The sequence below is a fragment of the Hoplias malabaricus genome, chromosome 9 (assembly GCF_029633855.1).
Source record: "Hoplias malabaricus isolate fHopMal1 chromosome 9, fHopMal1.hap1, whole genome shotgun sequence".
NCBI lineage: Eukaryota > Metazoa > Chordata > Actinopteri > Characiformes > Erythrinidae > Hoplias > Hoplias malabaricus.
In genome coordinates, this window is record NC_089808.1 from 1,307,028 (window position 1) to 1,320,987 (window position 13,960).

At 42.7% G+C, this 13,960-nt stretch overlaps 1 protein-coding gene across 3 annotated transcripts; it reads right to left on the reverse strand.

Annotated features, from left to right (window-relative positions):
• Nucleotides 1–428: 428 nt before the first annotated feature.
• Nucleotides 429–10,244, reverse strand: lrp10 (low density lipoprotein receptor-related protein 10). 3 transcript variants are annotated; one of them, XM_066682042.1, is made up of 10 exons: nt 10,113–10,244; nt 8,968–9,145; nt 8,676–8,705; nt 7,216–7,351; nt 6,851–7,041; nt 6,152–6,630; nt 4,318–4,742; nt 3,863–4,057; nt 2,803–2,932; nt 429–2,399 (listed from the first exon to the last, which is right to left on the reverse strand). In XM_066682042.1, exons 2-10 carry the CDS (start codon nt 9,014–9,016, stop codon nt 1,782–1,784), a joined length of 2,253 nt encoding a protein of 750 aa, XP_066538139.1. In that variant the 5' UTR covers nt 9,017–9,145; nt 10,113–10,244; the 3' UTR covers nt 429–1,781. The 3 variants fall into 3 exon arrangements, with proteins under 3 accessions (XP_066538139.1, XP_066538136.1, XP_066538138.1); XM_066682039.1 differs by having other exon boundaries at nt 8,676–8,708; XM_066682041.1 differs by having other exon boundaries at nt 8,676–8,708; nt 9,999–10,132.
• Nucleotides 10,245–13,960: the final 3,716 nt, after the last annotated feature.

Below are 13,960 nucleotides of genomic sequence, written 5' to 3' on the forward strand. Positions count from 1 at the left end.
TAACGCTCTGCTGCCGTTTCTGAAGGAGTACAGTTATGATTGCTGCCTCTGAAAAACCTGCAAACTGACATACAGTAATGCTCTTCTTCCTCAGAGGCAGCAGAACATTATTGTATACCATTCAGTACCTCCTTCAGAGGCAGCAATCATAATTTCAATATTCCAGAATGTAAGTCTTCAGAATCTAACCAGAAACACATTTCTAGCACTTTAAAGAACTACAGTGACTTTCACTAGCAATTCCTGACATTCCCTGTTCCTCTACATCTTTCTAAAGACACAATCTGTTAATTAATGTTATAGTAATATAATGATGACTGTATTAGACAAGTCGTACTCACCTGTTCCAGAGGTTTAGGACTCCTTAGCCCTCAAAAGCAAAACAACAAAGTGAGGGGGAAATAAACGACCATCAGGAAGCTTGTTTCCTCTCTCTCTCTCTCCATGACGGGACAATGAAGGCTTTGATATGCTAATAAACTTCACACTTATCCATTGCACTTGTTCTACAATCTCAGCACTTCCTCTGCAACTTCACACATCTACAGCAGCATGAGGATCACGTGAACGTGCTCAAAACAAATGCCGTTCTAAAAATAATTTACAATAAATGACAAAACCCTCACCCCTAGTAAAAGTGCAAATCATTTATTGTGAATTTTCTAGTTCTTTGAGCATATATACAGTGAAACACATCCTAATAAAATCATATCTCCCCCCCGTTCCAATTCACATCTTTCTATTGCATTCACCACTGACCAGGAACACATTACACCACTAGGCATTTCAAAAAAATACATTCAGTAAAAGAATAAATCGACAGAGCCAAAAAAGAAAGGGAAAGTTCTTATAAGAGCAGGCGAGATCAAGTGATCATATTCATGGCACTAATATGTTTTATTCATTGCCCACTGAGCCAGAAGCTGAGACTAAAAGAAAAGATAAAAGTTATCATCAGAGAGGACTGCAATGTCATTCGGCTTGGTGGTGGTCCATACGTTTGCCTCAGGCACCAAGAGGGATTGTCTGAGTGACTGCATTCAAACATACATGAACAATCTGTTAACAGGTGCGCGCCCGACCACACACACACACACACACACACACACACACACACACACCCACACCTTAGAAAATTATTGCCACAATTGCCATGCACTACCATAGACACAGCCAAGGTGAAGTCAAAATCAATGTGTAAACGTCTGTGCATGTATGTGTTTGGCTTTTATGTGCAAGTACATACAGTCACATAGTGTCTAGTGATCTATAGGAAGCTCATTCAAAGGCACTTCTGAATACACGCAGCTAAATGTAGAGCAGAGTGATGCGCACACACACACACACACACACACACTACTGTGCAAACGTCAGAAACTCCCCTTCATTTTATTCAATTTAAACTCTTAGAAGCTGGTTGTATTTTCTGTTTTTGTTGCTTCAAATAATCTCAAACACAATAATGGGGCGATAACCAGGGACCTTTTCTGTGCAAAGTTATCCATCACACAATCTCTGAGTAAGTGCACATTCAACATACAAACATACACAAACACACTGGAATCTTTGACACATTCACACTCCATAAATCTTAGTCAGGAAAACAAACCCATTCACTTGAGTTAAGGCACCTTGCCAGCACACTATCATGCTGCTTATGTGCTGCCGAGATCATAATTTAACGGTGAAAAAGAAGACTGTGTGCATGGAAAAAAAAAGGGGGAAAAAAAAAAGCAGAAAGACGAAAAAAATAAAATAATCAAAAAAGCAGCAGGTCTCCCTCAGGTCAGCATGGGCACGTCGTCCTCTGAGGTTGTGTCATCGGAAAGAGGAATCAGCAGCACCTCATCGTCTGAAGAAGAGGATGAAAAAGAGGGGGAGGCTGAAAGAGGAAGAGCAGTAGCGGAGGATGAGGGTCTGAAAAGAGAGAAACTCAGTCCCAGTGAGTGGAAAAGAGAAACCAATGAGGGGCTGCTGGGTGGAATGGCAACGGGAAGAGTGTTTGGCCTTTCTGCAGGGTCAGCAGACTGGATGGACGGAGGAGGTGGAGGCGAAGGGGGAGGGGGAGGTGGTGCTTGAGCCTCTGCTTGCTGTTGCTGCTCTGTCTCTTGGGGCAAACCCACTTTTTGAAGCAAGGGCTGATTGGCCCCTTCCCTGGCCAATGAGGAGCTTCCAGAGCCTGAGTTATTAGATTCCTGGCCAGAAGGAGGAGCCTCTGTCTGTTGAGAAGTGGAACTTGTGCTCTGTGTGGATCTAGAGGCAGCCATGGGAATGATACCCCACCTCCGCAAGCGACGTATCGCTCGACGGACAAAGCGTGGCCTGCGTCTTCGCCGAGGGGAGGCCATGTTGTCTTGTCTCAGAAGCTGAAGTAGTCCCCGCAGAGAAAGAGTGGTGGGCTGAGAGAGAAAGTCAACCATCAGCGGGCGACACCAAATTACAGATTAAAATAACTCAAATTCAACAATCAAAAAGCAGACTATTCTTCACAGTTAATCTCCAAACCAATAAAAGCAAAGTATTTCAATTCTGAGGTGGTTTACTGTAGCTCACTGTAAGAAATTGTGATTATTATTGCCTCAAGATAAAAACAGACATATTCTTTCTTTACCAGGCATATGCATAAACAGCCAAAACCAAACCTAATAATGAGGGACTTTGAAAGAAGGATTATTCAATAAGAATAATGAAAATGGGCACATTATGTTTAATACAGTATTACTGTACTATACTGTTTAACTGCCTTACTGCGCAACAATAAAAAGTGTAAAAACAGGATAAAACTGAATGATATTCCTTTACCTCATTGGGGTTCTCAGTAGGGAAGTCATCTACTGGAGGAATGATCCCCTGAGCAATAAGTTGACCATAAGAAGGTGGGGCCTGTTGCTGGATGAATTCAGCCTCTTGACGGCTTATAGGAGCAAACAAGCTAAAGCAAAAGAAAAATATTATATGAGTATTCATAATTGGCAAGAACACTAAGCATAAAGCATTTTCAACCTAATACAGTGTTTCACCTGTTCCCTACAAAGGTATCATTCATTCATTCATTATCATTAAGCGCTTATCCAGTTCAGGGTCGCGGTGGGTCCAGAGCCTACTCGGAATCATTGGGCGCAAGGCAGGAATACACCCTGGAGGGGGCGCCAGTCCTTCACAGGGCAACACACACACACACACATTCACAAATTCACTCACACCTACGGACACTTTTGAGTCGCCAATCCACCCACCAACGTGCGTTTTTGGACCATGGGAGGAAACCGGAGCACCCGGAGGAAACCCACGCGGACACAGGGAGAACACACCACACTCCTCACAGACAGTCACCCGGAGGAAACCCACAAAGACACAGGGAGAACACACCACACTCCTCACAGACAGTCACCCGGAGGAAACCCACGCGGACACAGGGAGAACACACCACACTCCTCACAGACAGTCACCCGGAGGAAACCCACGCGGAAACAGGGAGAACACACCACACTCCTCACAATCACCCGGAGGAAACCCGCGCAGACACAGGGAGAACACACCACACTCCTCACAATCACCCGGAGGAAACCCGCGCAGACACAGGGAGAACACACCAGACTCCTCACAGTCAGTCACCCTGAGGAAACCCACGCAGACACGGGGAGAACACAACACACTCCTCACAGTCACCCGGAGGAAACCCACACAGACACAGGGAGAACACACCACACTCCTCACAGACAGTCACCCGGAGCAGGAGTCGAACCCACAACCTCCAGGTCCCTGGAGCTGTGTGACTGCGACACCTACCTGCTACAAAGGTATCCTACAATAAAAACATTCTATAAAACAAACGATGAAACTACATATAGGACAAATGTACCTGTATTCACGGGTGCGAAGGGAGTAGAGCTTGCAGGTGCAACCCATAGCTATGACCAGCAGCAGTCCACACACCAAGCTGCCCACAGTTGCTGCAGTAATGACCTTTCGAGGCAGAGTCACAGTGCAGTTCAGCTCATCAGTGCCATCCTTACAGTCCACTTGTCCATCACAGCGCCAACTTTCAAACACGCATCTGTGCAGTGGAACAATAGCGTTCATACATTTGATGCTCACACAAACACTTCCTCTTGATGAATCATAATAATACATGTTCCATTTATTTATATAAAAATTTACAGTAACATGAGTAAATGTAATATGTTATGTTTCACCTGCATATAATCATGCATAACTGCTATTCAACCTAGTGTCTAAACCATTCACTCATAAAGCATGTTCGTATTGAACATTAAATTGAAACTGAAATGGCATCAACACCATAGCCACACCCACCTGTCGCTGTCACAGTGGAAGGTTCCTGGTTGGCACACAGTGCAGTCTCGCTCATCACTACCATCAGCACAGTTCAGCTGGTAGTTGCATCTCTCTGTGATGGTGTAGCAGAAAGGCCGGCCAATTGTGTGACCCACTCTCTGCACTGCCCCACAGGGGAAGTGGCCTTCCGGGCACCCTCCACATCCCTCTTCATCCCGCCCAGTCTCTGCACAGTCCCAGCGACCATCACACCGTTGCTTCTGAGTGTAGCAGCCACCCTCTGACCCCTTGCAAAGACCTTCCCAGGGCAGACAATAATCAGCAATACGATAAGTGGCATTGAAGCCCCGCCCCTTCGAACCAGCTTGTGCATGATAGGTTAGAGAGAGCAGGCCAGTCTGGGACTCTACCTCCACTGCTTTGTAATTGGATGTGGATGTGATCTACCAAAACAGAAAAACGTCAAGAAAGAAATGCATTAAAATTATAGATTTCTAATACATGTCAACCCTTTAAAGACAGAATTATGTGGTATTTTTGCTCTTAGGACTACCCCCTACACTAGCAGAGTGTAATTTGTTTTTACAGCACAGAGCTGAAATCAATAGCTTGGGGGAAGGAGGGAGGGAGTGATGTCCTAACAGTAGTAGCAATGACAGAGGCTCTGTTCTAACCCATTACAGCTCAGTGAAAGTTCACAATACATTTGAAGCTGTTATTTTATAGTAAAAATATCACAGTGTTCCTTTGTCTAAATGTTGCCTCAAAATAGCATCATAGCAAAGCATATAGAATATAGCAGACCATTATAGAACTGCAGACCACAGTCTAACCAAGTACTAGCATAGGCTACTGCTGAGTAGATATGGCTGGGATGGCAGATACATCTAAGCACATAATGGTAGTGAATTTAAAGTGGGTTACGCGGGTACAAATGTATCTGAGATGTGATCCTAAAGAAATGCAAGCAATGCTGTTTATGTCCTGTTTGTAAATTGTCAAGGTGATATACTGGTTTTACTAAATCAATCAGATGTTTGGAATGAGAATTTGTACAAAATCAAAAGGAACTGTAAATGCACTCACATTAAGTAATACAAATTATAGAGATTATAAAGATTAAACTACAAGCTAGATTTATATAGCTGCCCAGACTTCAGCAGCTGATATCCATGGCATTTAGGGCTTACCCTAAATCCTTTTTAAACCACCACATCTCTGAGGCCACAAAAAATGCATAATACATTTGACAGTAGCACATTCGTGCATAATTTCTGTTATGCATAATTATTGTTCAGTTTCTGTGTTGTACAAAAATGTCTAATTAGCATATATTCATGGTAGGTGTGGCTAACAACTACCTACAGTACCAGTCAAAAGTTTGGACACCTCTTCTCATTAGTCATTGGCGGAGTAGAACTAGTCACTGTATAGAACTGTACCTCTGCACTACCCCAGTTATGGTCTCAAACACATTAAGAAGGGAGCAGTTCTACTGATTAACTCTCGACGAGGCCACAGCTGTTCACTGAAAACCGTTCCAGGTGACGACCTCATGAAGCCGACTGAGAGAACGGAGAGAGTGTGTGAAGCTGTCATCAAAGCAACAGGGGGCTACTGTTAAGAGTCTAAAGTATAAAACATTTTCTGATTTTGTTTACTACATAATGCCATGTGTTCCTTCATAATTACAATGTCTTCTGTATTAATTTACAATGTAGAAAACAATAAAAAACAAAGAGAAACCACAGAATGAGAAGGTGTGTCCAAACTTCTGACTGGTACTGTACATTCACAATATGTGGAAAATGGCCCAAAACAAAGCAAACCCTTCCTACCCTACTGTACTTACTGTTTTAATTATGTTGCCAGCCCCGCCAGGCTGGTCAGTGACAATCAGTGTGTCTGAAGGCCCCAAATCCAGCTGTTGCAGCTCCAGTTTGAGAGGCCGAGGGTCCTGGGGGTCAACTGTCCACACGCACACCTTTTGGCCTTCCCTCGGCGGAGGGGAAACAAAAGAGCCATAAAATGCCTGCAGAATGCCTCCACATTTCCCTTCTTGAGGGGAATGAGACGTATTGCGTTTGTGGTGTGGTAGTAGGTCTTTCTCTATGTCAGATTCCATGACTACAGTGGGAGAGCTTGTAGTCAGGGAGGTTGAAGGACCGTTGTCCACATGAACCTGGGGGTTGAAAAAGTCACAGCCTTCCTCATCAGAACCAAGCTCATCGCCTTCCCCAAGACACTCCACTTGGCCATTACAGTGCCACGACGCAGGAAGACAGCGTTCACTGTAGCACTCAAACTCGCCAGGGTAACAAGGACCAGAGTCTGGACAAAAATAGAAAATACGTGTTTTAATATTTCTATTCAACTTTCAAATGAAAAGCACAAAAACAAAAATTTCATATTTTGAAACTGAGGAACTGTATTATACTTGAAAAAAAATGTATTCCCATTTAAATCTAATGCCAGCAGCATGTGGGAAAAAACAGACAAATAAATACATCTTGTCAATAGCTGTACAAAGACTTTATGATGTCCTGTTTACCTTTGATGTATAACAGGCGAAATCCTACAATAGAATAGATATGTGGATAGTATCGATGCGTCACCGTAATGTTTCCTCCATACAACTCAATAGGCTTAGGCAGCTGGGCACCACAGAGGGAGATAGGTTTGCCAGTAAGTGTTGACACATTTACCCACTCCCGGTAACACTTCACAGCAAATTCTGAGAAACTTCAAAAGAGAAAGTAAAGAAAAGTATTAGGAATTAGTGCTCAAATTGGAATTATGAAAAAAGAACTGTGTTTAGAAATAAAACACTTTTACCATACTACAGATATTCGAGTACCTGCATAATGTACAATCTACTTCTTACTGAATTCTGTTTACAGCATGATGGGTCAGTACCTGATAACAACACGTTCTCCTACTTGTGCGATGATTGTCCAGCTGCAGGTAACTGGGCCTGGAGAGCCATGAATGTTCGAACTATAAATTTCTCCTTGTCTATCTTGTTGTATTTTTGGAGAGTTGCCACAGTACACTGCCAAAAACATGAGAACAAAAACATTACCTTGATTATATAGCATCATAATTATATAATAACAACCTTAAAGTTCTGCAATACATTATATTTGTTGAGACAGTACAATGCAAAGAAGAAAAACAGCCTGACAATTGGTTTAAAAATAGTGTGACATTAGTCTATCACTGCAAGAATCACAAAACTGTGCAGAAAGGTTAATGGAAAAAAAACAGAGAGAAAGCAAAGACACAGTATTCATGAATTGTCTGTAACCGCTTATACAATTCAGGGTTGCAGTGGGGCTGGATCCTACTTGGAATCATTGGGCGCAAGGCGGGAATACACCCTGGAGGGGGCGCCAGTCCTTCACAGGGCAAAATACACTCACACAATCACACCTACGGACACTTTTGAGTCGCCAATCCACCTACCAACGTGTGTTTTTGGACTGTGGGAGGAAACTGGAGCACCCGGAGGAAACCCACACAGACACAGAGAACACACCACACTCCTCACAGACAGTCACCCGGAGGAAACCCACACAGACACAGGGAGAACACACTACACTCCTCACAGACAGTCACCCGGAGGAAACCCACACAGACACAGAGAGAACACACCACACTCCTCACAGACAGTCACACGGAGGAAACCCATGCAGACACAGGGAGAACACACCACACTCCTCACAGACAGTCACCCGGAGGAAACCCACGCAGACACAGAGAGAACACACCACACTCCTCACAGACAGTCACCCGGAGGAAACCCACGCAGACACAGGGAGAACACACTACACTCCTCACAGACAGTCACCCGGAGGAAACCCACACAGACACAGGGAGAACACACCACACTCCTCACAGACAGTCACCAGGAGCGGGAATCGTACCCACAACCTCCAGGTCCCTGGAGCTGTGTGACTGCGACACTACCTGCTGCACCGCCGTGCCGCCCAAAGACATAACATGCCACACATTTTCTGTAACAATATTAATTCTATGTGTAAATAAATTTCGATTACGTAAAAGAAAAATTGCGTGAAAATAACTGCACTGAGCTTAAATAATTATGATGAAGATATGATGTAATAATTATGATGGGCCTCCAAAGGAATCACATTTGTGGCTACTACAACTTTATCATTTCAACTGATTCGAATTCATGGTCATAAAAAATAACCACATACACAGAAGACAAAACACATGGAATCATAAACACGAATCAAAATGCAGTGTATTAAAAACTAATAAATATCACAATCCATAGCCTGAACTGAATCGAGCACTGGACACAACGTGTGCATAACACAAAAAGTTAACGGCAAAATATATTCACTTACACATAGAGGAGGCCCACACCAAACTGCAGGCTGCTGGAAGGAAACAAAATAAATGTGTGTCAGCTTGAAAAACAAAATATTTGCCAGCACTATTTAAAACAGGCTTGGTGAAAACAAAGCTGTATTATATAGTAAATCATAAACCTTAAATTATATTATGCTATTCTCCTGTGCAATTAGACCATTATAAAATCCATATCACACACAGCAATTCAATAAACTTAACCCTCTCTCTAAAAATACCCTTATATTGAATTTTTTTTACATAATAGTCCTGCAGAACAGATCCCACCTGTCAAAAATAAAATACTGAAGAGATGAAGGCTGGCAGAGGCAGCCATGCCGTGTTGTCAAAAACCTGTTACTTTGTCAAGCAAATTAAAAACGAGTCCAGCTCCTTTGTAAAAATAGGTTTGAAAAATCCATTACTTTTCCACAGCATTGGATGCCATTGCTGCTGAAGCTTCTTGCTGTAAATACGAAACACAAATTACACTGAGCGCAGACATAGAAAACAGACAAAAACTAGGTTTCGCATAAACAGACTTGAATGCTGAGACTTTACAAGTAAAATTTGGGAACCCCTGCTCTAATAACTGTGTTGTCGAATGTCTTAGTGAAAAGTATGTCCACAACTTCAACAGACAACACCCTTCTACACGTTTTATTAATATTATTATTACATATTATTTTTCTATATAGACAGATAGATAGAAGTGCACCAAAATAACAACAGCCTTACAATCTTATACAGTCTTACTTAGTGCACAAACAAATATACGTGTTCTGATTAAGAATTAAGTTGTGTTCCTTCTAAATATTAATAATAATAATTATAATAAACATTCCATAAGACTGTAGATATAATAGCCCCAACATATATTTTCATCACGTATAAAAAACAACAGTAATCTGCCCTAACAACTGTAATTCACTGGGTATTATTAGATTAATTCACAATTTTAAATAAATCTTTAAAAAATGTATTCCCCTAAAGCACCCTTCCTCTCTGTGCTGTTTCCCGAGTTTTTTTTTTGAGGCTGAACTCAGCCAGGTTCCGCCTGCTCCGGGACATTTCTCAGCAGTGACGCAGACTCCACTTCAGTTTCGGTTCAAAACCACAAAACCTTCACGGCGAAACGGCCCTGAAACACTTTTAACCCGAGCCAGACCGACTCCATACCCGTCCATGTCGTCTCTGGGTGTGAGAGTTCGCTCTAAACGGGTTTTAAATCTCAATAAAGTCGCTTTGTCGCAACACTTCCCGGAGTCTGTGAGCTGAGCTAAGCTAACGCCGCCCAGCAGCTGCTCGGGTTTATTTACCGTCTCTCTCCCTCGAAACCGGAGCGACACTCCAGACACTCCTCGGTCCAGGACCCCCCTGAAGGAGAGTTCAGACTTCGTGTAAAGCAGAGATAGGCAGCGTACAGCTCCTACCTTTACTCCGTCCTTTCCAGTTGTTGACATTCGCTCTCCTCCGCTTCCGCGTCCGTCTGATACAGATCAGCGGCCTCCCACCAACCCTCTGATGACGTCACCGCGTATGTGACGTCGCGTCCAGAGCCGAGCTATGCTCTGAATAAGAAACAGAAGAGTGACTGTCCTTCACACGGAGGTTGCCTTTCTTTAAACACGTGCCCTTTATTGTGTTATGATTCAATACACATTATTTGACTAAATACGTTCCATTCAAAAACTTTTTGCTGAGCAATGAAAAGACAATATAAAAGCAATCATTTACTGCACGAACAAGAAAGAGTTGAGACTATTATTTTGTCTGTGTTATGATAGTTGATCTATATCAATCTATTTTTCTGTCTCTGAAGGTAGGATGAGTTCTGTGTTCTTGTATTACACCAAACCATAACTGCAAAACGGATTATTTAATTTTACTCTGAATAAATGGGATTAAACCTATAAAGAAGAGGATGTTTCTCAAAATCTAAATAGAAATCCGTTCATTTGTGACTCTGGACGCCGTGTAAAATACAGAATAGGCGCAGACACCTGTCCGAACTAAACACTAGGTGGTGCTGTGGTGCTGTGTAGAACACAATGTCGTTTTAAAACTCATAAAAGTAAGAAAAGAAACGAAAAGTTGTGCAAACTATCGAACGCTTTCCCTGATGCCACAGGCCAATAAAAGCATGCTGACGAACATCAGATTTTGTCTAGAGCCTTACACTGGTAGAGAGTTTCCAGATGTGAAAGCAGGATTCAGGAATAAAGATATCTTCAGATATGTACGCTATATTATGGAAAAGACTAAGGGATTCATGAAGTAAACAAGTTTCATTTCTCTAAAGCAAATCATTTGAGTGTTCTGACTACACAAATTATGGGATGCCCACGGGAATATGGGAATACTGGAGCATTTTATGGTTCTAATGGGGAATATCCATCAACAAGCCACAGTCATGATGTAAATGAACAGACTGGGCCCACATTGGCCAAACTGTGACTCAATGCTGCATTCTGTCGCCACATCTGTTCATACACTGGAGGGAGGAGGGCGGCATGGTGGCGTCACACAGCTCTAGGGGCCTGAAGGGTGTGGGTTCGATTCCCGCTCCGAATGACTGTCTGTGAGGAGTGTGGTGTGTTCTCCCTGTGTTTCCTCCGGGTGCTCCAGTTTCCTCCCATAGTCCAAAAACACACGTTGGTAGGTGGATTGGTGACTCAAAAGTGTCTGTAGGTGTGAGTGTCTGTGTTGCCCTGTGAAGGACTGGTGAAGGACTGGCCTTGCACCCAATGATTCCAGGTAGGCTCTGGACCCACCAAGACCCTGAAATTGGATAAGGGTTACAGATAATGAAGGGATGTGAAGGGCAGAAAGAATATTAATGCTTTTGAACTTTGGTGTTGGAGAAGGTCTTGGAGTACCTCAGACAAAAAGAAGATAAGCAAATGAATCCTGGACCAAATCAAGCCTCACCTTTCACTACAATCTCAGATAACCAAACTGGAGCTCTCTTATTGCAGACACATTATGAGAAGATCCAACACACTGAAAAATCTGTTTAGAATGTTTAGAAGTGTTGAAAGTAAAAGATAAGAGAATGGGTGAATACAATCAAATTATTATGAATTATGTATGAGCCATTAAGGAGCCTGAAGACTAAAACAGAAGACAGAATGTTCTGGAGAAAAATGCTCCATAAGGTCAACAGTAGTCAGAATCATCTTGATGGAACTAAGCAAAAATATTAGTATTAATTTTTTTTTTACCTGTATAAATTTTCATTTATTCATTAATTGTCTATAATCACTTATCAGGTTCAGGGTTGCCAGTCCTTCACAGGGTGACACACACACTTGCACATTCATTCACACCACGGACACTTTTTGAGTCACCAATCCACCTACCAACGTGTTTTTGGACTGTGGGAGGAAACCGGAGTACCCGGAGGAAACCCACGCAGACACAGAGAGAACACACCACACTCCTCACAGACAGTCACCCGGAGGAAACCCACGCAGACATAGAGAGAACACACCGCACTCCTCACAGACAGTCACCCGGAGGAAACCCACGCAGACACAGAGAGAACACACCGCTCTCCTCACAGACAGTCACACGGAGGAAACCCACGCAGACACAGGGAGAACACACCACACTCCTCACAGACAGTCTCCCGGAGCGGGAGACTCAAACCCACAACCTCAAGGACCCTGGAGCTGTGTGACTGCGACACCTTCCTGCTGCGCCACCGTGCCGCCCTGATTGGGTATCAATTAATGATGAATTAATTAAATGATGAATTAATTAATCCTCCATCTCTCTGTACCTTTCTGGCACAAGCTCAGTGAGAAAGGTCTGACAAAGATGTGCTGATAAGTATAAAGGGCCAGGAAAACTTAAGGAGAGGGAGAAAGAGAGAATTTGGTATTATTTGCTGTTTATAATGTTATTTTGTGAGGATAAACAGTGAGAAGGCCAAACTGCCCTCTGTCCTGGGGTTATAATTGGTTTGCTCCAGCTGGATTTACCAACTATTGCTAAAAACTTTGGATAGGGCCTTTGGTCTTTTGCACAAAGGAAACATAGCACATGTTACTGTTAAACAAGCTGAAATATTAAGCTATTTGATCTCAGCACACAGTTCTCTCGTCTTCCACACCATTTTCCCATACAATTGCTGTATGACTTTCTCCTCATTAAAAGAGTTTCAGGCTGAAGTTCTTGATGCATCAGCAAAGTGTATTAAATAACAACAGTTTTCCAAAGTAATCCTGATGTCATGCGTCTATGCTTCACGTTTGTATACAATACTATAGATGGTACATACCTAAAGAACCAAATAAATACCTAAGTTGCTTCCAGATTTGCACTCTCAACCATACTTTTTGAACATTTTGAAACGTTTGTTTGATGCAAATTTGGTACCAATTATTTTGACATGCTCATTGCAAATTACACTATTCACTCTGATATTAGCCCATGCCAAATTTTTGGTGAGTCTGTGTAAACATGCACATTCTGGAGTCTGCCATGGACTGGGAAAATCAGTCAGGACCCCAGAACCCATGGAAGATGTTGTATTTGCATTGCTCCTTACACTTGTTCACAGTGTGTGAATGCACGTTCCACTGCTGAATGGGGTTGATATTAATATATTTAGCCCAGTTAAGCATTCTGTCAGATTAGAATGTCTTTACACATCAGGTTACTGTATGTTAAGAGCATAACATAGTACATAGCACAATTTGAAAATCTGGATTTCTTTTTTTGTTAGGCACACCTACCATGTATATATGCTAATTACACTGCTATCTGATTACATTTTAAAGATAATTAAATTGGAACATAAGCTAAGGCCATTTAAATTCAGATTCAGCAAATCTAAGATTGACAAATGCCCAATATATCTGTTTTGTAGAACGCAAAATTTATACAGGGGAGGCACAGTGGCGCAGCCACACAGCTCCGGGATCCAGGGCTTGTTGGTTCGGGTGACTGTCTGTGAGGAGTGTGGTGTGTTCTCCCTGTGTCTGCGTGGGTTTCCTCCGGGTGACTGTCTGTGAGGAGTGTGGTGTGTTCTCCCTGTGTCTGCGTGGGTTTCCTCCAGGTGACTGTCTGTGAGGAGTGTGGTGTGTTCTCCCTGTGTCTGCGTGGGTTTCCTCTGGCTCTGGACCCACCGTGACCCTGAATTGGATAAACGGTTACAGATAATGAAGGGATGGATGGTTATGTAATACTGTGGTATACTCCGCTCCTTTATATTTAATGTTTTGCAGGCATCAAATTAAATATTTGTGTAGATTTACAAAATAAAATCAAGTTG